General features: G+C 37.4%; 1 protein-coding gene and 3 non-coding genes across 5 annotated transcripts; 1 reads left to right on the forward strand and 3 right to left on the reverse strand.

The window, feature by feature from the left end:
- Positions 1-9,674: 9,674 nt before the first annotated feature.
- Positions 9,675-14,458, forward strand: LOC114264463 (uncharacterized). 2 transcript variants are annotated; one of them, XM_028205080.2, is made up of 14 exons: positions 9,675-9,874; positions 9,944-10,098; positions 10,201-10,249; positions 10,344-10,490; positions 11,060-11,160; positions 11,260-11,329; positions 11,490-11,580; positions 11,896-11,965; positions 12,107-12,202; positions 12,317-12,416; positions 12,493-12,579; positions 12,670-12,761; positions 12,916-13,052; positions 14,090-14,458. In XM_028205080.2, exons 1-14 carry the CDS (start codon positions 9,826-9,828, stop codon positions 14,091-14,093), a joined length of 1,248 nt encoding a protein of 415 aa, XP_028060881.2. In that variant the 5' UTR covers positions 9,675-9,825; the 3' UTR covers positions 14,094-14,458. The 2 variants fall into 2 exon arrangements, with proteins under 2 accessions (XP_028060881.2, XP_082729079.1); XM_082872953.1 differs by lacking the exon at positions 14,090-14,458 and having other exon boundaries at positions 12,916-13,186.
- LOC114264606 (U2 spliceosomal RNA) lies at positions 13,351-13,545 on the reverse strand. Its single transcript, XR_003630064.2, has one exon. It is a non-coding gene; the product is annotated as a U2 spliceosomal RNA (small nuclear RNA).
- A 246-nt stretch (positions 14,459-14,704) lies between the features above and the next one.
- Positions 14,705-14,900, reverse strand: LOC114264607 (U2 spliceosomal RNA). Its single transcript, XR_003630065.2, has one exon. It is a non-coding gene; the product is annotated as a U2 spliceosomal RNA (small nuclear RNA).
- A 3,022-nt stretch (positions 14,901-17,922) lies between these two features.
- On the reverse strand, positions 17,923-18,114 carry LOC114264605 (U2 spliceosomal RNA). The gene has a single exon (XR_003630063.2). It is a non-coding gene; the product is annotated as a U2 spliceosomal RNA (small nuclear RNA).
- Positions 18,115-24,832: the final 6,718 nt, after the last annotated feature.

Genomic DNA, 24,832 nt, shown 5'->3' on the forward strand with positions numbered 1-24,832 from the left:
GATACTCAGTGAATGATATAATTAATAAAGGTTTGAATGAATGATATCTGAGATCTTTATCAAAACAATACATATCATAGCTTGTAACAAAACATGGGATGAATCAAGTTCATCAATCAAATCTTTCAAATCTTCTTGGGATGTTTAATAACATCTACATAATACATGGGATGACATTCTGAACAAAACAAGGGAATAACTGACCTGGAATCGATTAGATAAATCCACTCGTACAAGACCGTCGGTGGTACCATCCGTACAAGACCGTCAATGGCAGAGATATCTCAAACATGGGTACTACATGGGCTTAAAGTCCCCTAGCACGAAAGGACTTTCCAAGAATTTCATCAAAACAAACGTAATACTTGATACAAAAATTAGAGGACAATCATTCATGCTTGATCAAATACTTTTCCAAAACGAAGCAAAGCTTTATCAAAACTTTATAACATAGCTTTATTAAAAATACCACTCACATAGCTCTTCGGTTGTAGGTGTAGACACCTCATTTTTTACCATCCTCAAGACTTGGACGTCACCGTTTGAACACTCGGTGATCATCCATGCTCGTGTTTGTTTTGAGTTACCGGAGGTCTCGGCTACACGCCTTGCCTCAGGATCTCTCGACTTGCTTGTTCTGTGCTTGGTTTTGCACCAAGGAATTGTGTGTTTTGTACCTGAGGGTAGAGAGTAGCTTGTTAGCTACCCCTGACACCCACCGACCTTAGATTGAGGCCATCGGCCGTGTATTATTGCTACCGGCCATTGGTGAAATATACTATTGGCCAGTCGGCACTTGGTGTGGTCGGCCGACCATCTGCTTGGCCGATGGCCTCCTTTTTTGGCCGGTGCCACATTTTTGCCTTTTTCAGGCATGGTGCAAGCCAGCTGTGCCAGCTGGAATGCACGGACCCTTCTCCCCATGCATGAGTGAGGCTATTTTGCTCATTTTGCACCTTTTTGGTCTAGCTTCTTGTGGAAGCTTGGACCTTTGTCTTAGCTTCCTCAAAAAGCTTAGACACCTGTCCCAGCTTCCTAAGGAAGCCTTGGCCCCTTTGCCTTGGCTTCTTTAGGAAACCTTGACCCCTTTGTTAGCTTCCCTTGGAAGCTTAACCTTTTCCATTGTCTATATAAGGAGCCTCCCCCTTCCTTTGTCTTGGTTGAGCAAAAAACTAGAGCAAGATACAGATATATATATATCTAATATACACTTTCTCTCTCTATATCTCCCTCTCTCTCTTCATTTTGTGTGTGTTTTATAGCCTAAAAGTGTGTTTAGTTCATAGTATTGCACTAAAACACACACTATTACACCATACTTCAACTTGGGAGGCCTTGAGGGTTTGTTCTTGAAGTTTTGAGCTGATTTTGATCATAAGAAGGGGCCTGAGCTTGCTGTTCTTCAAAGGTTCTTCAAGGGTAACATTACTTACTTTATATTCTGCAATCTTGCACTAGCCTTTAGCCTATCTTGCTTACTGTTTTAGACTTTGTGTATAACTGAAAAAAGTCTTGTATTTTTATGCTTAAGACCTTTCATTAAGGTCACTTTAGTATTGGGGGTCGACCTCTCCCTCTTAGGCCTTGTTTGGCCCCTTTTGTCCCCTCCTTGATTGAGCTTTGAACCTTTTGTGCATTGGCCTTCTCACCACTGAAATCCAGTGGATTTTTAGTGGTGAAGAAGAGGTTTTGAGGTCTTGCATAGGGGAGGGACACCCCTCTCCCCTTTGTGTCTCTTTAGCTTGTGTTTAAGGCTTATAAAGGTAGCATGCATGCCTAGCTTTGTGTGGCTTTATTTCAGAGGTTATTTGGTGTTTATTTAGCATGTTTTACCTCCGTCCCATGTTGGTTTGTTGACCCCTTGCATCCATAATACATTTGCCTTGTATTCCTCTATTTTGCTTAGAAATGCATATTGCCTTTGGACCATCATGCTTGCATGTTTTGGCTCAGCTTTGTGAAGCTTTAGGTCATGTTTTGCCATGCTTAAGGACTGTTTGGTACTAATTTGGTCATATTTGCCATGTTTGATATAGCCACCATGCATTTTGGCTTGAGAGCCTTGGGTGTGTGGGTCACTAGCATACTTTACTTGGCTTATTCCCATAATTTGGCATCATTTGAGATCATATTTCAGTCCATGTAATGTGGTCTTACACTTGCATTTGGCTCTCTTTCAATTCTTTGAAATGTTGTAGTTTTGTGCCTCAAGAGTTGGTCATTGTGTTTGCCACTATGTTTAGACATTTGAGATGCCATCTAAGTGGGTTTTGGGGCTCATTCTAACATGCCATAGCTCTTATTTTGTTGGTCTAATGCCCATGTTTGTCTTCTTTTCAGTGCGCTTAAAAGTTGGCTTTTATGCCTTAGTCTTAGGCCCATTGGTTTGCATGCTTGTCTTGCATACTGGCACCATCATTTTAGTACCTTTGGCCACTGTTTTGGGGTATGGCTGAGGTTCCTCCATCCTAGTGTAAGTCCATGCATTTGTGTCTTGTAGTATGATCATCACATTGCATGATTGTTGCATCCTTGTAGTTAATGCATTATTACATGATTATCATTTTACCTAGTTGTCTATCTAGGTAGCATTGTAGCATTGCATGCTTAGCACATTGCATATTTGCATGTTTGGTTGGTGTTTACATTTGACATGCTTTGCTAGCTTGAGTCATTTTGCATACTCGAGCCATATTGCATACATGCATTACATTTTGCTTGGTTTGGGGTGTCAAACCAAGCACGAGGGATGAGATGCGTTCGTACTCAAAGTGACGTAACGCGCCTCGATCCTCGGTCGCCGACGCCCTTGATCCCTACATGATAGGGCGTGAAGCTTTCATTTGTTTGTTGCATGCATTGACATCGATTTGCTAACTTGGCCTCTTAGGCCATCACACATCGAAATGTGCAATTGATGACCTGAGGGTCGAGGGCCATGCTCCCTTGAGTCCACTGCATAATAGGGAGTGTGGCTATGCTCACATTTGCTTGAAAATTCCACGCCATACACTGCTTGCCCTATGTTGCTGTCAACTGCAGGATTCTGTAGGAAGCAATGGCCGACCGGCCACCTACAGTGCCGATCGACCATCGGTGGCTGGCCGGTGGTACAACAGTTAGCCGATAAGCCCATCCCCATGGCCGGTGGTGCTTTGAATTGGTCGGTGATATTCCAGAGTGATCAAGAATCAGTTTAGAGGTGCCCCAAGAATTTTCACAGTCCTCAGAGGAGCAGGGCAATGTTAACAGAGGCAACAATGCTATGGCAGCAAGTTTCCGGGCGAGACGAGTCAAGCATGCATTATTCACGCATCCCAAGGCGGGGCTATGGCCACCTTCTTTCTGCATTTAATTTGTTAATTAATTAGAAATTCTGTAATAATTAATTTAGTATTATTTATTCGGACTGTAATATTTATTCGGACCCTCCGAGTGAGGGCAATTATGTAATAAGTGTGCGTGAGTGTGTGTTTGTCTCCCAACCCCACGTCTTTCTTCCCTTTTATTTACTAGCTTTCGATGGTTAGTCTAGGGCATGTTTTAATTAGCATACAGTATGATAGCACGTTTGGATCCATTCATTCGTTTTGCATGCACCGGGCTCGGCGCATCATTCTAACTGCATTTGTATTCCAATTCCAAATTGAATATGTGTTGGTTGTAGCATTTCACATGTCATTGTAGATTAGCTGAGCCCATCTTAGTTGCATTTTGCATATGTTGCATTAGCCATCTTAACATGAACTAGGATCATGCATATGATTACTAACTAGTTTCTGTTTTGGCTCGGAGTACTCAGTAAGTTCTCATGCTTTAGCATCCTTGCATGTGTGTGAGTGTTGCCATGACAGCATACTTACTATGGAGCTAGCTGCTTATGTGATATAACTGCTTGAGTGCCTGTGAATGGAGGTTGAATTACCTAAATTGGAATAATGCACTAAAATTGTGAGTTTTAAGCCCACTAGATAGTGGCAAAACCATCTTTTCTAAAGCCCACTTGAGGGTGGCAAAATCTGTATTTTAGCCTACTTGCGAGTAGCAAACCATTTTTAGAACAAACATGAAATGTTTTGTTCCAATTTAGTCGATTTGGTCTATACTTGTTTGCTGTGCGCATAACATAGTAATTCTAGTCTAATAACCGGAATAAGAGCATATAATGTTTTCAAAACAAGATATCATGGTTAGTAGAGACCGATCTTTGATCGGGCGAGCGGGGGTGCTCATAGCTGACCTTCCCCAATCGTACCCAAGTTCCCGAACCGAGGCAACTTTGGTGATGACGGACACGTGGCCTTTGGCACCGAGTCAGGATTTCCTAAATTCCCCCAAAATAAAATATTTAGGTGGCGACTCTGTATCTGGCAAAGCAGTCCATGTTTGGCACTTCTTTTCTAAAAATCTGTTTTCTCAAAACGATTTGCCGGATTTGGACTCTTTTGTTCAGATTAAGAACCGTGACAATTCGAGAGTCCGAACTGTAGTGAGCCCAATATGAACAGAACGGGACTCGCCCTCCCGGGGCGTTCGGGGACGTCTACAGTAGGGATTAAGGCAAGGATCCAAGACCTACACATACATGGCAAAGTCTATTGAATGCATTTCAAGAAGACAAGAAAGAATGCTCAAAGATGGCTATGCAATGCATTCTCAAAACAAGCTTTACATGAGTGCAAATGATCCCGGCATTTCTTTCCAAAACCAAGTCAAGACAAAGTAAAACATGTGCTGGGAGTTAAATCATTGTTTTTCATCTAGAGAAAACATGCTGGGTACAAACCAGGTCTTGGAATGGATGCACAGAGATGATCTAGGCTAAAATGACCCAGCTGGGTGAACTCAGGAGGTCTTGACCGAGGTCCCACACCTCTTGGCCGAGGTGTGGTTACCTAGGCTTCTGTGTGCAGCTGCCTACCGAAGTATTACAAGGTGCCGGCAAGGGTGTACCATGGTCGGCCTAGGTGTGCAGAGGTTGGCCTAGGTGTGCATGCAAGATAAGCTAAGGTGCAAGTGATCATGCAAGGTAGGCCAAGGTGAGATACAATGCTTGGCCTAGGTGTGGGATCTAGGCAAGAGTGATCTCTGTGATCACACCTAGGGAAATGAGGTCTAGAAATCTGGGTTTCCCTCTTGATGAACATGAAAAACATGAAGGACAAGAACATGAATGCTAAAATCATAACTTCTTTATTCAAAATCTGAGATTTCATGAGATGAGTTCGAAAACCTGGGTACCCATACTTGAAGATCTTATGAAAACAAACACAAAAACATGGATCTTGATACAAACTTTCGGATCAAAATATGGTTCTATTTCAAGAAAACAAGAACATTATTTTCTTTTTCTAGAACAAGCTTTAAATCAATGCATGGCTCATGAATCATGCTAGATCATGCAATGTGATCGGATCAATATAAAGAACAACAAGAGTAGATTAAGAATCTAACCTCAAAACACAAATCTAACGGTTCAAGGTGTGAAGATCAAGCTTGGAAATCTAGTTCTCTCTCTAAGAACTTCTTCCTCTTCTTCTTAGAGCTTCTCTCTCTAAAAAGGCAAAGATATGACAAAATGATGTGGGTTTCTCTACTGCCGGCAGACTTAACCCTCTGGTGGGACACGTGGCAACGTCTGGTTGGATTTTCTAAAAAAGATGCCAGAATGACAAGACAAGAGTATGACAAAGTGTGTATAACAAGCAAGGTGGCATGGGTACTCAGACAAGGCAATGATCTCGGATTAGGACATAGGCTTCGGCAAGAAGGTTTCAATGATCTTGGCTAGGAAGGATAACACTTGGCCTAGCTGTGCCACACCTCGGCTTAGATGTGCCACACCTCGGTCTAGGTCATACCAGTCCCGGAACAAGATCACTAGGTGCAAGGATCAAAGATCTAGGATGCCTAGATGATAACATCTCGGCCTAGGTGATGCACACCTCGGCTTAAATGATGACATCTCGGCCAATATGCCAGAGTGAAGGTGGAGGTCAACCAAAAGTGGTTCCAAGATGGTTCTAGGTGTAAGAGGTTCAAAGGTGTGACCCAGGCTTAACATGACCTAGGCTTGGCATGACCTAGGCTTAACATGACCTAAGCTTGGCATGACCTAAGCTTGAGACATCAAGGAAGGAACAAAGCATGCACATAACACTTAGGCAAAACATGATAGCATCAAGACAAAACAAGAACCTTTACCTAGGCAAAACAAGTCTAAGTCTACAAATGCAAGCTTAACAAGACAAATCATGCAAATGCACATGAACATGACTAAGACATGAATGTGGATTATTACAGGTGTGGTCTCTATCTTAAGAGATAAGGGGTTAGCGCTCAGCTTTGCCAAATCTTTGTCCAAAGGGACAGGCACGACTGAGCGGGGTAGCGGCATTACGACTTCTTCACTGGTGCGACCTCCGTAGGATAACCGCTAGAGCGTCGGCACCCTTTGAGCCTCCTGTCGGCGCGCTCGTTCCTTCAAGACGTCCCTCAAGTCCTCCGAAAGAACGGAGTAGGAACATCTCGATGTCGTGGGCGGACGTGAAGGATAGTAACTACTATCTTGCGTGCAAGACTTCTCTACAAGCGGGTTAGAGTCTCCAACCCCATAGCTTCTGGTGATAGAAAGAGAGGACGTGTGTCGCTGGTTCTGGCTGCCTGAGCGGCGGGGTTGGGTGCGCTCACTGTGGTCACCCACTCCAGCAACACCCTTCCCTTTGACTTGCCGCTTGAGAGCTTCCATTTCCGCTGCCATTCTCCGGATGGTAGCGTCTTGGTCCCTCAACTTGTGCTCCAGGTATTGAGCGTGCGACTCTCTTCGCCGCCGGTGCCAGTCTGGACTCCACGAGTGATCAGTGCTCCTGGCGCACTTATATCGTACATCTCTAAGGAGTCCTCCTGGTGAGGCCTCCAGGCGCGCCATGTTCGGAACGGCGGGAAATGCGTCTCTCCGTCGGACTGACTTTGGGGTAATGTCGTCAATGGCAGACAATGGTACTTCATCGTTGTTTGCCATGAAAGGTGATCCAATGAGCTTGGAGGACAAGGTTGTGTCTGTTTCGATTTTTCCACAGACAGCGCCAATTATATGGGGTGCAAATATCCGATACCACCCGTACTCCTCGCGTCCAAGCTCCGCTCCGTTCCGATTAACCTGCGAACACAACGACGGTGAGCTACCCAGTGGTGCGTTGCCGGAAAAATCCTTCAACGATCAAGTTAGCACACTTTTGGGGAGAGAGAGAGAGAAGAGAAAAGTTACAATGTGGTAGTTCAATTTTTTCACCTCCTTCTTCTGTATGGAGTTGCAATCTTATTTATATGGTTACTGCGCGCGCTTTCGTGCCCATTCCTCTCGGGACGTGTAGACCTGCTCCCTTCTCACATTTTCCCACGTGTCAGTGCTAAAATAGCGAAACACCACCTAACAAAAACCGCCAAACTGAATTAATGTACGATCTGCGGAACCTTCATTCCGCGATGCCATACAACCGTGCCGCACTCCCAATCGGGCTACTATTAGCGTGGTGCCACGTCCCGCCGACGCAGCCTTTCCTCTTAACCGGTTTCCTTGATTACTTCGCACCGCGTAGTGCCTCCACCGAGCTCCTAAATTCCGACAGCTCTCCTGCCCGGTCGGCCCAAACTTGGAAGTCCAAACTCACTGATGTGCACTATCCCACCGGGCTAGAGGACTAAAGTTACTCCGGCTCAACCGGACCGAGCTCCTTAACCCAAGGTGTCTGCTGGTCGCACGGACTTAGCTCAGCCCAACAAGCTTGGCCCACTCAGCCTAACCCAAACGAGCTCGGTCCAAAGTCGAATTAAGGAATCCCCCTCTCAATAACTGAAAAAAAAATCATAATCAAACACAAAAATATTATAATCAAATATCTCAAAATAATATTATAATTAAAAAAAATTACATAATAAAGGAAGTAGAATTCTCCTTATAGAAAAACCAGAATACCTTCTCTAAGCATCGATTGATTCATTTAAGCTTGGGACACATTGTGTTGTGATTTAATGCATTAAGTCTAGATTCATTCCAATTTGTGTGTTAAACAGTACAATAGGATGAGTTCATGATGAATCCTACTTTAATAATTTAAAGAAAAAAAAGAATAATTTTCTCTTTAACTAATGTCATTTGTGTATTCATTTTTAAGAACATTGATGGTTTTCTTTGGTTTGTAATTGATTTTTTTGATGAATTTATTATTATTTTTTTGTTTGTTTGTTTTTTTTTTCTTTTGTTATATGACTTGTATAGTTTTTTGTTGTTATTTTTAATCACTAATGCTTCGTAGCTCGAAATTCTCCGCCCCGAATGGCTCGAAAATTATAATTCTCTCTCTCTCTCTCCATGACCCACTCTCTCTTTCCCCCTTATTTTGTATCTCTCTCTCTCTCTTTCTTTTTCTCTTTCTCAGAGCCAACATTCTCTCATCTCGGAACTCGCTCATCTCTTTCTTCTCTATGTTGGGTGGAGAAGTTGGAGCAGATTTTGGCACCTATTTTTTTTTTCCTTCATTCTTTTCTCTCTGCTTCCTCTTTTTCCTTCCTCTGTTTTTTTCCTTCTTTTTCTTCTTCTTTCTAGATTGTTGAATGAGGCAAAACAAAAAAACAACATAGAGAGAGAAATGGAAATTTTACACCAAAACCAAAACCAAAACCAAACCCACAATCACAAATCAAAATCGAAATTGAAACCAAAATCAGACAAAATCAAACAAAAATTCGAACTTCCATGATATAATTGATGCATGTACATATACATATACATATACAAATACATACATATATACCTGTTGAAGACAAAGGTTTATACCTTTTTGGTTAATGATGATTCTGTGTGTGTGTGTGTGTGTGTGTGTGTTTGTGTTGATGATGATTTGTTGATTTTTGATTGATAATGATGATTCTCTCTCGTTGCTCCTCTCCTCTCCTCTTCTTTTTCTTCTTTGTTCTTCTTCTATAGGTTATGGAAACAAAGAAGAAAAGGAAAAAAAAAAAAAGAAGGCAAAATGACATCATTTTGGTATTTTGGGCCACTCGAGCCGCTAATCTTTCGAGCTACGTAGCGGGACTCATTTTTAATATATATATTTTCAATATTTTCAAAAAAAAAAAGTCAATGGTGTATTGAATAGGACAATAAGATGGGTTCATTATGAGTTATATTATAATAATTTTTAAAAAATAATAATTTTATATTTAATTAAAGTCAGTCTACTGTTCATTAAAATTTTAATTATTGTGAATTTTAGTAATTTATTTGATAATTTAAATATTTTTTTATATTTATAATTACTCTTTTAAGATTGATCTCCAAAAAAATATTATACCATGTGGAATTATTTTTAAAATTTTGGACAAATTACATACATCCTCTCGAGATTTAACAAAATTATAGATATTTTCTTGAGGTTTGAGAAATTACAGATATCCCTAAGGTTATATTTGCATAATAAATTAGGGGGCAATTTGTTATGAAAATATAAATCTCAGGAGACAAGTTGTTATGAATATATAAACTTCAGAAAATATCTATAATTTTCGAAATCTCAAAAAATATCCGTAATTTAACGAAACCTCGAGAGAGAGGTATTTGTAATTTGCCCTAAAATTTTCATCTCCTTTCACGATTTGTGTTCGTTCTCTCCATTAAATTGCAATTTGTCCAGTAATATATGATAAAAAAAAAAAACCAAGGATAAAAATAAAAACCTGGTTAGTTCTTCTTCCTAACCGCGAAATAGTGAAGTTGTTAGTAAGCGTCTTAGCGGATATTCTTTACACTCCTCTTCCCGTTCTGGGATGGCTCTGAGCTTCTCTTGCTATGCTTCGCTCAAATCTCAACCACAAGGTCTCTTCTTGTTCTCTCTCTCTCTCGCTCTCTACATACACACATAATATTTCTCTGTTTGCCATCCAGGCCAGACAAAAATCAGCAGCAACAACAAGAAGAAATGCCTTCAGAGAGTGAAAGACCTCATCAATTCAGTTGGGGTTCCTTCAATCACAAGCTCACCTCACGATTCCCTTCAAAGAGGCAACTGGGTCAAGCTCATTTGTGGTGCTAGCTTCGAGGTTTCTCAAAACCCTCACTACCCATGACCTTAAAAACCCTTCAATTTTCACATCCTTAATTACTCTCAAATTGAGCACTTCAATCTCTCTGTCTCTCTCTAGGATGTTGTTGATGTCAGGAATCTTTCTCTGGTTTACACTCTCGCTGGAGGTGAAATTTTTGAAAAGCTACAGTTTTAAGAATGTTATTATATGTACCCATGTGGAATTTAGTGTTTTGGGTAACAAATTGAAGTTAAGTGCAGTTGATTGTATTGATTGTGCGGCTGATGCGGCAGTGGTGAGCGCGGTGAACGAGGGAATTGAAGCAGCCAGAGAGATTGTACCCCTTCGGAGGCCGTGGGTAATGATCAGTGTTAATGACGACGAAGATCTTCACTTTCGTAAAGCCGGTAAAAAATGAATCTTCTTTATTATTTTATGTAATATTATTTATTGATGTTCCCATGAAGCTATTGCTTGATCAACATTAATTGAGTACATATTTCTATCTGATTCAATGTGATCACTTATGTTAAATTAAGTAGCTGTTTGGAGTAAAACCCGGGTTTGTGAGCTTTGAAATAATTCGGATTTTCACTGTCACGGCTATGTAAATTGTGCATCCAGCAATTTCTAGCTTTGTTGTATGTTTACCTTTTAGTCCATTCTTTAATATGGTGTCGCAACATTGCATATATAAATTCATTGCAAAATACGAGATGATTGACATATTTCATGGTGGAAAATGTATATTATTTCATAACTAAAAATCCTAGAATTTATACCATATATTAGAACAAATAGTTTCTCAAATGTTATGCTAGTTATAGTAATGCATACTTCCATTCCTCATAACATCCTTAATGGAAGTGATTTACCGGATTGTCTTTTAAAGTCCAAATGCATTCAGTGGTCATCTTCATTTGATCCGTGACTTGTTGGCTTTTCATCCTGAGCCAGCTTATTGCCATCTTCACAGAATTTGATCCAAATGATTGTCCACTGGATTGTTCCAGACCCTGTGAGATTGTCTGTCCAGCTAATGCAATATCACTGGAGGGCACACCTAGTGCACTCAAGGTACTTCTTTTGCCCACTAATTATTAAGCTTCCAAGTATAGGCCTCCATCGTTCATTAATGTCCGCATTTCAATACTTGTAGTCCACATTAATATGCAGGGTGGAGTGATAACTGAACGCTGCTATGGCTGTGGCCGCTGCTTTCCAGTTTGTCCATATGATAAAATAAGTAAATACTTCCTCTGTGCTTTTTTCTTTTCTAATTTGGCTTTTTTCCCCTTAACCACGGTGGACTTTCCGTTCATGTGTATATTTCCCACTTCAAATTCTGTTGGATTCTTTCATTCTAGTTGTTCTTTAAATAATAAAACTGGGTTTAATTGATCTAGGAGCAATTACATATGTAAGAGATGCTTCTGCTACAGCTGAGCTTCTTAGAAGAGAAGATGTTGATGCGGTGGAGATACATACAAATGGAAGGTAGCCCAATGACTCTCAATGATATTATCTTTCTCACACATATTGTATCTTTTTTTGATAGTATCCGGGCACAAATGTATTCTATAGAATAAAGCTGTTAGTAAAAATGGGAACGTTGCCACAAGTAAAAGTCAGAAAGTGTGAAGTAATAAATCGTTTGAATGGCCCACCAAAAAAAAACAACCTAATAACTGCCACAGCATACTTTATGACATGTCAGGATGATTTCATTGGGCATCCAAATGTGACCCTATTTAATTAGAGTTTCATTCATATCATCCCTAAATTTTCAACTGCGGCCATGTTTGTTCATAGGCAGACTATGCTGTTTGAAGAACTTTGGAATGGTTTGGGAGATTCACTGGGATATTTAAGACTCGTAGCAGTAAGTAAATTGTCTTGTCCTTGTTGTTTGAATAACCAGATATTTCATTGTCTAGTTATCAGTAGTCATCAAAATGTGTGCTAGTTAAGATATTGTCCTGAAATTTTACAGGAGGCATATACTGATTTTTAACCTATTTAGATTAGCTTGCCTCACATTGGAGATTCAACCATATCTTCAATGAACATGATGTACTCCCTTATGCAGCCCAATTTACGTTGCTTCAATTTATGGCAGGTGTGTCCCTTATATTGTTTAACCGATACTATCTTCTTGAATTTCAAAGGGAAAACATCATAAACCATCTTAGTTTCTAACAAATTGTACAAATGATGTTCCTTTTAACCAAAGCTGGATGGTCGGCCCATGAGTGGAGATATTGGCCGAGGCGCCACAAGGGAAGCAATTGCTTTTGCTGTTCATATAGCTGCTGATAAAGATAGGCCTCCTGGTTTGTATACAGAGTGGTATTGTTAAGAATGTGCGAAGTTCTTTGCCACAAACTAAAAGTTCTTTTAATTTGGTAGGTTTTCTTCAGTTGGCTGGTGGTACCAATGCTCACACAGTTGATGGGTTAAAAAGGGTGGGGCTCTTCCAAGCAACAACCTTATCTAGTATAATCATTAACCTCTTTTGCTTTCGTGTTTGCGTGCTGCCTTGTGTTAGTACCTTCTGCTGTATCAACTAACCTTTTTTTTTTCTAGTGAACTCAAAAGATGAAATGAGCATGGTGGGTTCACATAGTTCGCCACTCGCTTTAATTGGTGGAGTAGCCTATGGTGGGTATGCAAGGAAGGTTGGTACTGTTTTTCTACGTTCATTGGATTGAATATAATTGGATTTAGCCAACAACCTTTTCTTTCTTTCTTTTTTTCTATTTTTCTTTTTTTTTACAATGTATAAGATCTAGAATTACATACTAGAATTTTCTGTTGTTTTTTCTTTTCCAGATAGTTGGAAAGGTTTTGAATTCTATGCAATCCAAGCACGGACTTGCTTGTATCGAGCACTATCCGGAGCATCTTCTGGAGGCACTTACAGAAGCCCTCACTTTGGTTGGAACTGTCAAATGCTTTAATACAAATCTGTATGTTTCTCTACCTCTTTAACCCATGGCATTGTTGAATGTTTTGAGTAAATACCACAAATATTCAAGTACTCTTCTAATTTCTGAGCTATTTGGATTAATGAAATCTGAAACAAATGGATTTGTTTTTAAAAGTAGACTATAACTCCAATTCTAGGACGGGAAAAAACAAAACTAGTAATAAAATTTCCTAAACAAACAGAGTTCAAGCAACTGGTGCAAGCCCAATTAAATCCGAATTTGGGGCTGTAAAATTTGGGGCAGAATCAAAACACACAAAAGTTAATACTAGGTTTGGGTGGGGTGCGCCAAGCCAAGGCAATAGTGCAACACCAAGGCAACACTCAAGAGCCCAGTAGCAAGCTACTGTGGTGAGCCCTCCCCCTGAAAAAATTGACTTAATATCGAGTGGGCCAATGGCCCACATATCAGATATTAAACTGATAAGAACAGATACTACACTTGATCTTAGCCAAAAGGCCGAGAAAGGTATGCTTTTACCAATCTTGGGCCACTTCTTTTATTTCAACCTACTTTCTCCTCGTGTTTGTGTTCCTACGGTGTGGGAAGTAAAACACAACATTAGAGATATTTTGTTTTATGCACTAACATATTATTGTTTTTAGAACATATTTCTGCTTTTTATGAAGTTCATGAATCTGATCCTTATTCAAATTATCCGATTTCTCAAGATCAATTTCTTGCAATCTCTTCTATTCAACTCTCTCGAGATCAACCACCCCTCATCATCGGTGAATGTGAACATTTCAACATTTCCGATATTCAAATCAACCTTTTAAAGAAATATATGACACCTTTATCTTCAACTTAAAGTGAAAAATCAGAAAATAGGTGTGTGAGCCCCCTTGAAACCTGATTATCGTCGCCTATATCCAGCCCCTTAAGTTGAAGACAAACCTCACCCTTTGATCTCCTCAAACCTTCCAGTTTTTCTGTAATTTCTATTCTTGTTTTGGGCATTTCTATTCTTGTTTTGGGCATATAAGAATTACATTCTATAATTTTCCTTTTTCCAGATAGTTGGAAGGGATTCGAAGGTAAGCCCTTGCTTTGGTTGGGAACTGTGAAATGATATGATACAAATATGTATATGCTTCTTGGAGGGATTCTTAGCCCATGGAACTGTTGAATGTGAATAAATTCTAGAAATATTCTCATCCTCTTCTAATTTCTTTTTCGGTTAATTTCTATTTCTCCTTTCTGTTGGAAGGAAAAGCCATTTTTTTTTCTTTTCTTTTTTTAGTGGGTAGCAAACCTGAAATTTTTGCAATGACTGCCAAAACAGTGGGAAAGGTCACCACAGTTGTGGCTTGGTGGTTACTTGAGCATGACTCTAATGTTTGCGTTTGGATTAATAAATTTTAAATGAATGAATTTGTGTTTTAGTGGCTTTGATATGAATTTGTGTTTAGTGGCTTTGATCTTAGTTTGCAATTATAGATTTTGAAATGAATGAATTTATGTGTAAAGCTCACCTTCCCTAATCAAGAAAAAATAAACTAAGGATATTACCTCAAAAAAAATAGGCTATTCTAGTTTTACATTTTAATATTCTCTAATTGAACTACGTTGTGTCTTCGCACACAAATTGAGCTGAGCCAAAAACACAACAAATTTTAAACTAGATTTGGGTGGGGTGCGCCAGGCCCTGGCAATAGTGCAACACCAAAGCGACACTCAAGAGGCCCCAGCAGCAAGCTACTGTAATGGGCCCTCCCCTTAAAAAATTAATTTAATATCATGTGAGCCAATGGCCCACGTATCAAATATTAAACTGATAAGAACAGATACTACACTTGATCTTAGCCAAAAGGCCGAGAAAGGTATGCTTTTACCTGTTTTGGGCTACTGGTTTTATTGCCTTCTTTTTTCTTCTCATGTTTGTGGTTCTCTGATGTGGGAAGCAAAACACAAACAGCATTGGAGAATCATTGTTTGTTTCAGATAGTTGAAAGGTTTTGCAAGCACTTACAGAAACCCTTTGCTTTGGTTAGGAAAACTATCAAATGATATGATGTACTGATATACCTAATCAAATGAGCTGCACCTAATCAAATGAGCTGCTGAGGCTCACCTAATATAAAGATAATAAGCGGGGCAAACAAACAAATGTACTTCGATTACCCACTCACTCTTCAAGATCATACAACTGAGCTGACCCTAGACGAATATTGATCCTACTATTTGGCAGACCTAGACCCTGATGAAGATGGGCCAACTCTAATATCAAAATTGAGCTGGGGAAAGCCACTTACCCTAGACCTAGCTGAGGTAGTGACACTCTAAATAGATACGGTACTTGTCAAACTATATTTAATAGGATGTATACATTGCTAGCCACGTGGCACCTCTTATACGGTTGTAGTAATTGTAACTGAGACATGATAGACACGTGGAGGACGGGAAAAGAAAACCATCTAGGGACCACAAGAATAGTCGAAAAGAATCAAAGGGAAAGAGAGGAAGACCTCGAAGTACAAGAGAAAATACATTTATTCATCATCAAATGGAGGGCATACAGAGGATTAGAGACCGATTTTGTTCCATCATATACAAATTTGTATTCTTCTTTAAGTGCCGCTAAAGCCCATAGCACTGTTGAATGATGAGTAAATTCTAGAAATATTCACATCCTCTTCAAATTACTTTTTTGGGTTATTTTTCTTTTTCAATTTTCTCTTATGTTGGGAGGAAAAGCCTCTTCTTCTTTCCTTTTTTTTTTCAGTATTTTTTTCTTTATTGGGTAGTAAGCGTGAAATTTTGGCATGACATGACGCAGAAACAATGGAAAGGTCACCACATATATGGTTTGGTGGTTAGTTGAGCATGACCTTAAAGTTGCATTTGGATTAATGTATTTGAAATGAATAAATTTGTGTTTAAAAGAATTGTTCCCGAGTTTGCATTTGGATTTCTAGATTTGAAATGAATAGATTTGTGCTGGGAGAAAAAAAAAAAAAAAGAATCTGTTTGTGTTTTGAATTTCACTTTAGTTCCAATTTTAGAAATCCTATGGTTGTAGAGAAATCCTAAGGTTGTAGGAGTATATGGATTAATAGTGTAAGAGGGGCTAATTTGAGCTCACTAAATTATTTAGGCCCAATAGCCCAAGATTAGTGGGCCCGAATTTATCGCAAGTCCAAGAATCGGTGGGTCTAGATTTATCGCCATCAAACGGATTGAATCGCTCTAAGCCTCGAAAGGGTTCGGATCCACGAACCTAGAGACTTACTCAGGCCCGGACTCGAAAGGGTATTAGGCAAGCCTAGAGATCCGAGGCACTCGGACTCGAAAGGGTTCGGATCCACGAACCTAGAGGTCCGAAATACTTGGCTTCGAACGGATTCAGACGCAATCTAGAAGTCGCTCCGTTAATGAGTCCCAGAACACTTGCGGGCTCGGAGCTTTCCGGGATCTACGCACCAGAACCATGGGCGTAATGGAGTTCGAACAAAGGACCCGATCCCGAGGACGGTGAGTGGAGACAAATTCACTCTTCGGTTAAACTAGCCTATACCCGGGTCGAGGTGGCACGACCCCGGGGGGTCCATGAGACTCGGCAATATTTTGCGGCAGGACGTCCTCTGGGACTACCCCTGACCCTTTGGGATGATTGGGGATCATTGGTTAGGTGTGGCTAAGAAGAAGGGTTCGCCGAGGGACTGATCTCCTCTTCGGGGTTTTCTCATCCTCGGAGAAGTCACCTCCTCGGAGAAGTCACCTCCTCGGAGAGGTCACCTCCTTGGACAAGGTGGTTAGAGAGAATATCCCCCATGTGCCTTGCACATGGGCTCCATCCTACATCATGAGGTGCCTATAAATAGTACCAACCCATAGCTTTACAAGGGATGGATTTTGGAGATTCTTAACTCTTGGGAAAGAACTAATTTCCCTTCTCCATTATCAACCTTGAGAGTGAAAGTGGGAGATCCATGGGAGAGCCTTGCCATTATTCTATTCTCTAGCCATTTTGCCTTCTTCTTCACCCAATCTCTTATCTCCATCATCTCCTTTGTTTTTTTTTTTTTTGTGTTCCTAAGTTGAGATTATTAAAGAATCTAAGCCTCTCATCATATTCTAGAGAATTCGAAGTTGTTCTTCAAGAATCTTCGAAGATCTTCGAATTTTCCAACTCCTTTCTTGAACCCTCTCCTACAAATAGATTTGAAATGAATGAATTTAAGTTTAAAAGCTCACTTCAATTCCCCAATTCATTGATGGATTCAAGAACCATTTTTATATATCGTATTTAAGAAAAATGGTTTGTTATAGTTTTATAATATTATGATTAAATTTGTTTCCTTACTACGTACTTCACGGAAAATTAATTTTTGAAAACCAACAAAACCAAACATAGCCTATGTATATAGTCACTTCAATTCTAATTACTAACAACAATGATTCATCCCACTAAAAGCATCACTACTAATAGCACTAATGCATTAAAAAATTAAAAAAAAAATACAATTCCAAGATCAAAACATCACATCATTAATGGCAGAACCCACTGTCACCTAATTAGTGGGAGCACTAATTAGTGCTCCCAAGCATTTTTCAATTACTAAATCCTCAACATTATACAAAGGAAAATTAATAAATGTATTTTGGTTCATATGAATTTTTTGTCCTATTTAACTTTAACCACAAAGTAAATTCCTATTTAACTTTTGTCCTAATGTCTCACCACAAAGTAAATTCCTATTTAACTTTAACCACACGTGAACCACAAAAATACGCAAACCGATATGGTATGCAAACCTTAGCCATCTATACTTTTTTAGCCAACTTGGGTTCGCTCCGTTGTAGTAACCTCTAAATGTAAATGGGCCGAATGTAGAACTAGATTTGGGTGGGGTGCGCCAGGCCAAGGCAGTAGTGCAACACCAAGGCGACGCTCAAGGAGCCCCAGCAGCAAGCTACTGTGATGGGCCCTCCCCCTTAAAAGATTAATTTAATATCATGTGAGCCAATGGCCCACGTATCAGATATTGATAAGAACAGATACTACACTTGATCTTAGCCAAAAGGCCGAGAAAGGTATGCTTTTTCAAATCTTGGGCCACTTCTTTTATTTCCATATTGTCTCTGCTCATGTTTGTGTTCCTACGATGTGGGAAGGCAAACACAAACAACGTTGGTGAATCAATATAACAGCCTTTGAGCTGGGTTTTTTTACATCATCTTTTCAATCAACCTTTTTATTACGTTGAAATGAATATCTCCATTCCAAGGCATAGCTTGTAACATGTCATTAAGATTCAAAATTGCTGATTTAAATTTGCTACAACAAAATTGAATTTGAAATGTCCCTCTTAACCCTTTTTTAATTTAAAGTAAAAATATGTTGATGTAACTCTTTCACAATTATTGATCATGAAATAGATATCTTTCATTCTGTCTATTTCATGTAAAGGTTTTAGATTTGTTTTGCCACACCATTAATAATGCTTTGACATTAGAGAGCTATAAAATAACTATTGTGTGAGTGATTTTCTAACCACACTGTCAACTTAGTACTCAACTGGAGAATACCAGCAGAATAAATTAAGCCCGAACGACCTGCAATAGAAAGAAGAATTTCCGGCGGTGGCTCGTCCACCTGAGGGCACTCTGACGATTAAGTCAGTACTCAATATCTCTCAAAGATAACCAATAGTGCTTAACTCACTAGACAGAATATAAATTGCGTACCTTAAACCCATGGGGTGCCTCCCTTTTATAGTCAACTCAATCCTAGTCCCAATAAGAGCCTAGCTCTAATGGACTTAGGATTACTGCTAGACTAGCTCTAATGGACTTAGGATTACTGCTAATCTTGGACTCCCAGTAGAATTAGGATAAACTCTCTAAGAGTTTTATCTTAATTCAAACTAAAGTCTTCTCCCATTCTAGGACTCTTGTCCCTTATCCACTTATTTCGGATTCCAGTTTCTCGCAGATAACCTCGGCCTAACCGAGATCATCTCGGCATCATGACCAGGACACGTGACACCTCGGCTGACACTTCGGTGTCACCTTGGCTACGTGTTGTCATTCAAAAATTATGTCCCCACAACTATTATTTATGATAATGAATTTTCTATTTTCTATCTCTAAAATTTTATGTTTTTTTCAAAGGATCTAAAATGATATGTTTAGACAATCACTAAGGTTCATAGTAGTCTATCGTGGCCATCACCATCAGACTTGTTTTAAAAAATTGATGATATAGTGGTTGGGTGGGCTTAAGAAACTTTGGTTTGAAATGTTAGTAATTGTATTATAAGTTATGAATCTTATATTTTAAGAAAATATTGGTCATTGACTAGATTATAAATTGCTTTTAATACACTACAGACAGTAAGTCCAAAACTCTACATGGTCCTAGTCAATCATGGGATGCTGTATAATATATATATATATATATAAATATATCACTTACTCTTGTCTTAGAATATTGAAAAAATGATAGAAAGTATGAATTGGTGGATTGAATGTTGATTTGGCTTGCGTAGAATAATGGGTACAATTCATCATTTGTAATCGGAAATTAAAATTATTTTTACACTTACTTTTAAAAATTCATTTGTTTTAAAAAAATATTAATTTATTTATGGCAAAACAAAATATTTTAACTATACTAAAAAGTCATTAAAAAATCCCAAAAAATTGGAATTCCACCAAATAAATTAATTTTTTTAACGTTAACTTTTTAGTTAATTTTAAAAATAATAATAAAAGAGTGGTCAACAAAATGCGAATGTATCGTGTCGCTATTGGCTCCTTTTCAAACACAATTACAATGAGTACAGGTAGCATTTGCTATTTGGAGAAGAATAAAAATAAATAAATCAATCAATTATAAATGAAACTTGGAAATCAACAAAATTGACACTGATGAGGCTCGAGTGTGGGAAATTTGTTTTCCATTCTGGTATTTAAACTCTCATCAGTTTGATATTGGGCCTCTAGGTCCACCGTCTTCACTTTATGACTTAAACTCTTATTTCTTAGGAAATTATATATAAAAAAAAAAAAAGACATTATTGAGGCATTGAAGGTTTTAGTAAACTTGTATTTCTCTCTCTACCTGGTCATATACAGTTTTCAGGTTTTTTAAAACAATAATAATAATAAGAGATGTTTTGACCAATTATCTTAGGGCCACCCTCTTTGAATTAGAACCAGGAGTTACAATAATGCATTTGGAGTGATATTTTTAAATGAAATTGAGAATTTAAGTAGAACCATTCAACAATGGCGTGTGCATCGCTGCTCTAAGCAGACTGTCATTTTTGAAAATGTTGTGTGTGCATGAATAGGTTTGGTCCATGCCTTTGTCTATAGTCTGACCCCAAATTTGGCTATAAACAAATATATTCCACCAAACAGTATTAATTCAGTACTCTAATTTTTAAGTATTAATGTCAATTCTAATGAGTTGGTAGTTCAAAAAAAAAAAAAAAACAAACAAACAAATAAATAAACAAAGATCAAATTATCGCATCGGGGTGGAGTCTACATCTGCTATGTCATTAGCAGTCTATTAATGGAATTGAATTAGTGGTCTGAAACATTTTTCTTCCACCAAATTATTATGAGATAGCCAACATAAATTCACTTTTGACTCTTCATTTTTCTTCGACAAAAATAAAATAAAATAAATGGAAACATGTCATCACAAAGTTGGTGACAACTACAAGTTCAAAGTATCGTCATTTCACTCTATAATAGTTAAATTGTGTAATTAATTTTTATGTATCAAAATTATATTAATTTGACTTTTCAACCAAATTGTGTAATAGCCGCAGTTAAAGTTAACTGAAGTGACACATCATACATTTTGAAAACTAATTGTGTATTTTTTGGGTGAGTTTTTATATTAATGAGACATCAAATATTTTGAGTGCTTAGAATATCAGCAATCAGTCTTTTTACAATAATTTTAAATCTACAATAAAAGTTGTAAATATCAGTTCTATCAGACTCTTTAATTTTTCATTCATTTTGTGAATGCTACAGTGGCTCAAATGATTTGTTGAAACACTGTTCATACGATAAATTATTTTTTATTATATTTTTTGGAGAAAAATTGAGCCAAAAAGTTATGGCCAGTCATCCATCCGGATGTTTTCCCGGATATCCTGTGAGTGCCCTGTAACAAAGAAGGAAAAATACTCAAATTTGGCCTAATCGATCGATCGCCCCTCAGTGGGTTCGGCCCTCCTGTGTTGCTGCTGCTCTGTTGTTGTTCAGATGTTGATCTGTTACTGTCTTTGGGCTTATTTATACTTGTTTGTTCATAATATTTTAATGAAATAGTTAGAACAAAGAGTTTGATGGAGTGTGTGCATATAAAAAAGAGGCTAGTTAAAATACAGAAGTGGATTTTAACTTATAATTTGACTCAAAATTTGTTAAGACTGATGCGTATTCTTTGAAAGAGTAATTTTTAAAATGAATTTTTACATGTATCTCTAACTTTAATGGTATTTACTACGGAGTTAGATTGGTGGGTCAAATCAAAACATTTTTTATACATTAGGAACTAAAATGAGACTTTTTATTAAGTTTTATTATAATAAGATGCATTAATTAGGGCTCTTTTGAAAAGTGGATTGGTAGTTAAATACCAGCTTTTAATCAATTTTGGATCACATTATCCCTCACATTTTTTACATATTTTTTTAAAAAAAAACTAATTTTTTTTTAACCGTCTTTTCAAAATAGGCCTTAAAAAATATCTAGAATATATTATAGTAGTTATTTAATAATTTAAAATATGATAATTTGTATAAGAGGGTTTTACCAAATTCAACTAATCTCAAGGTGCAAATTAGTGTTTGATAAAAATAAAAATAAAAATGCGAGCAAATTAGTGTATAGATCTAGATCTCAATAAGGATGTGTGGAGTGATTTCTGAGCAATAACTTAGGGTTGGTTTGAGGTGGGGGTTGATTTTTTGAATTTTTGATTTTTTTAGTCTGTGGTTAAAAAGTCTCGTTGGAGATAAATTTTTTAACTTTTTTGACTTTTGTGAGAGAAAAAATAAAATAATTATGATTTGGATGTGATATTTTATTTTATTAGATTAAAAAATTTATTTTATTTTTTTGTAACTAAAATAATTAAAAAGCTAAAAATTTTAACATGCCAAACGAATGCTTAAGAAGATCACACTTCACGTATGTGGTTTGGCCCCCCAACTCAAGAAAATAAATTAATTAATATATCCTATGATTTAAAAGTGAATACATAACTTTCAAATGATTTGAATTGAAGTACAAAATGAAAAAAAATTATTAATTTAACAATGTGCGTAATTTATTTGTTGAGTTGATTGAATATGAGTGTTTTCTATGAAACCTATGCATGAATGCTATGCTTTGTTTCAACTTCAAATATTTTTATATAAATTACATAAATATATATTTTAAATATATATATATATATATATATATTATATTTGATTGATATTTAAAATGAAAAATTTATAATGTACGCATATATTTTCATTTTTGAAATGATCAATATACTAAAAGTCCCGCATTGGATGTAAGCTTTTTAGAAATTAACTTATAAAATTTTTAATGATAAGTCATTTTAAGAGGTATGACAGAAAATATTTGTTACTTAATTTTTTTTCAATCAAATAGTAAGAAAATAAAAAAAATATTTAGATATATTTATTAAAATAAACGAAGCTAAAACAACTTTATATTTTATCATTTTTTTTGCTTCAAACAAAGTGGGAGTGAGAGGAAGATAGAGAAAAAACAAACAAGATAATAATATATACTGACAACAAAATATCAGTAAATCACATAGGTATCAATTGTTATTATTTAATTCTAAAGCAAAATCTCCAATGTGGGTCTTGTTTGGATGTTTATAAGGTTTTGTTTACAATGATAGAGACCACTAATTTTGGAACTCTAAAAAGAATGGCACTCACTAAAAAAAGAAAAAAAATACAACACCAAGACCAAAACATCAAATCATTCATGGTGAATCCTACTGTCACATCATTAGTGGTAGCACTAATCAGTGCTCCCACTCCTTTTCCTTTTGTTTATATATGTATTTTTGAGCTGGGTGATATAGAACCAATCAAACCCACATGAAACTGTACCAACCTTTAAACTTGACCTCAGGTAACATAGATGTTTCAAACATATCCCTATTTCAATCTTTTTCAAACTTCTTTTAGCAAAACAAATTCAATAAACCTAAGTCCACAACAGACCAAATACACATTCTGTATTTCTAGTATTGTTGAAACACATTTTTTTTTAAAAATCCCCATAATTATTTCAGTAGCACTTCTAATAAGCACCTTCAAATAAACTTAGAAATCCCAAACGGATCATCAATCCATTTTTGTAATCTACTTTATTATCTATGTATTTTGAATAAAGCTATTACATAATTTTAAAAACTTTGATCTTTGTAGTTTGTATCCATAGTTTTAAAGTGGTAATATTATAACATATATTGATACACTAATTGATATATGTAGTACTATTAATATATTTTTGACAGTTGCCAAATCACCTCCAATGTATCACATTATTAACCATAGAGTAATAACGTAGTGATCGCATTTGAATATAACATATAGGATTTGTTTTGTTTTGTCTTGTTTTTAGGGACAAAAAACTGGAAAGTTCAAAAAAACATTTTTTGTGATAAAAAATAGTTTTCAAAAATTCAAAAACAACTTTTGTTATTTGCTAAAATGTGAATCATTTGCACCAACAAATTTTTCTAGAAATAGTTTTGGATAAAAATGCTCAACAACTTTATTATATGTTTTATAAAATAAAAGCAAACAGACCTTTGGTTAGGGGTGTAAAATTGTCCCGGCCCGATCCATGTCGGGTCTCGTGAGCTCCCACAGAAGAAGAAAAAAAAAATCGGGCCGGCCTGGGCCACATGCTAAAAAATTAGGTCCAGACCTAAGCCTAAGCCCAGGGGTATTCAGGCCAATGGACTGGGGCCTGGCCTCAGGCTTGGGCTGGGCTTGGATGTGCCTGACCATTTTTATTTTTTTTCTAAAAAAAAAAAAAAGCTCTACCAAATTTTTATTATCTTCCATTAAAAATACACTGGTCTCAAGTGGGTCGGGTCTTGCGTGGGCCTTAAGTGGGCCGGGTTCCAAAACAATGGTTCAGGCCCTAGCCCAATGGCTCAGGTCGAGGTCGGGTCTGGGCCCAAATGGGTCTAAACAGGCCATCCTGGACCGCCCATAGGACACGGGTCATTTTTACACTCTCACATTTGATGCTTCTGCTTTATGACAAATAAAATAAAAAAATAAAGAGAGAAGGATATTATTAAATTAAAAAAATCTAGTGACACCAAACACATATCCAGGTATAGTTTAATCACCACCGGATCTAATGGGGTGCAAAGGTGCCTTCATTTTGCACAGGTGAGCTAGACTCGACTCTTAAGGGTGTGATTAGTGGCTCGTTTTTCTAACGGTGAAACTAATTTTGCTATATTCCAATCATGACTCTATCTCCTATGTTAGAGTTGGCGCATTTCTCTCTTATTCAGGTGATGGGTCCCTTAATTTGGATGTGATTAAGGCCTTGTTTGGGAACAGACTAATTTAGTAACTTTTTGATTATTTTGGCTAAAATATGAGCTAAAAAAAGCTAGTATGTTTGTGATGACTTTTTTACTTTTTACGAAAAGATGTGCAAAAAGTAAAAAAAAATAGAATCTTTGACTTTTTGGTATGAATTGTTGGTTTTTTTACTTTTTTAGTAAC

The sequence above is a fragment of the Camellia sinensis genome, chromosome 6 (genome assembly GCF_055761805.1).
Source record: "Camellia sinensis isolate YWXY chromosome 6, ASM5576180v1, whole genome shotgun sequence".
Lineage (NCBI taxonomy): Eukaryota > Viridiplantae > Streptophyta > Magnoliopsida > Ericales > Theaceae > Camellia > Camellia sinensis.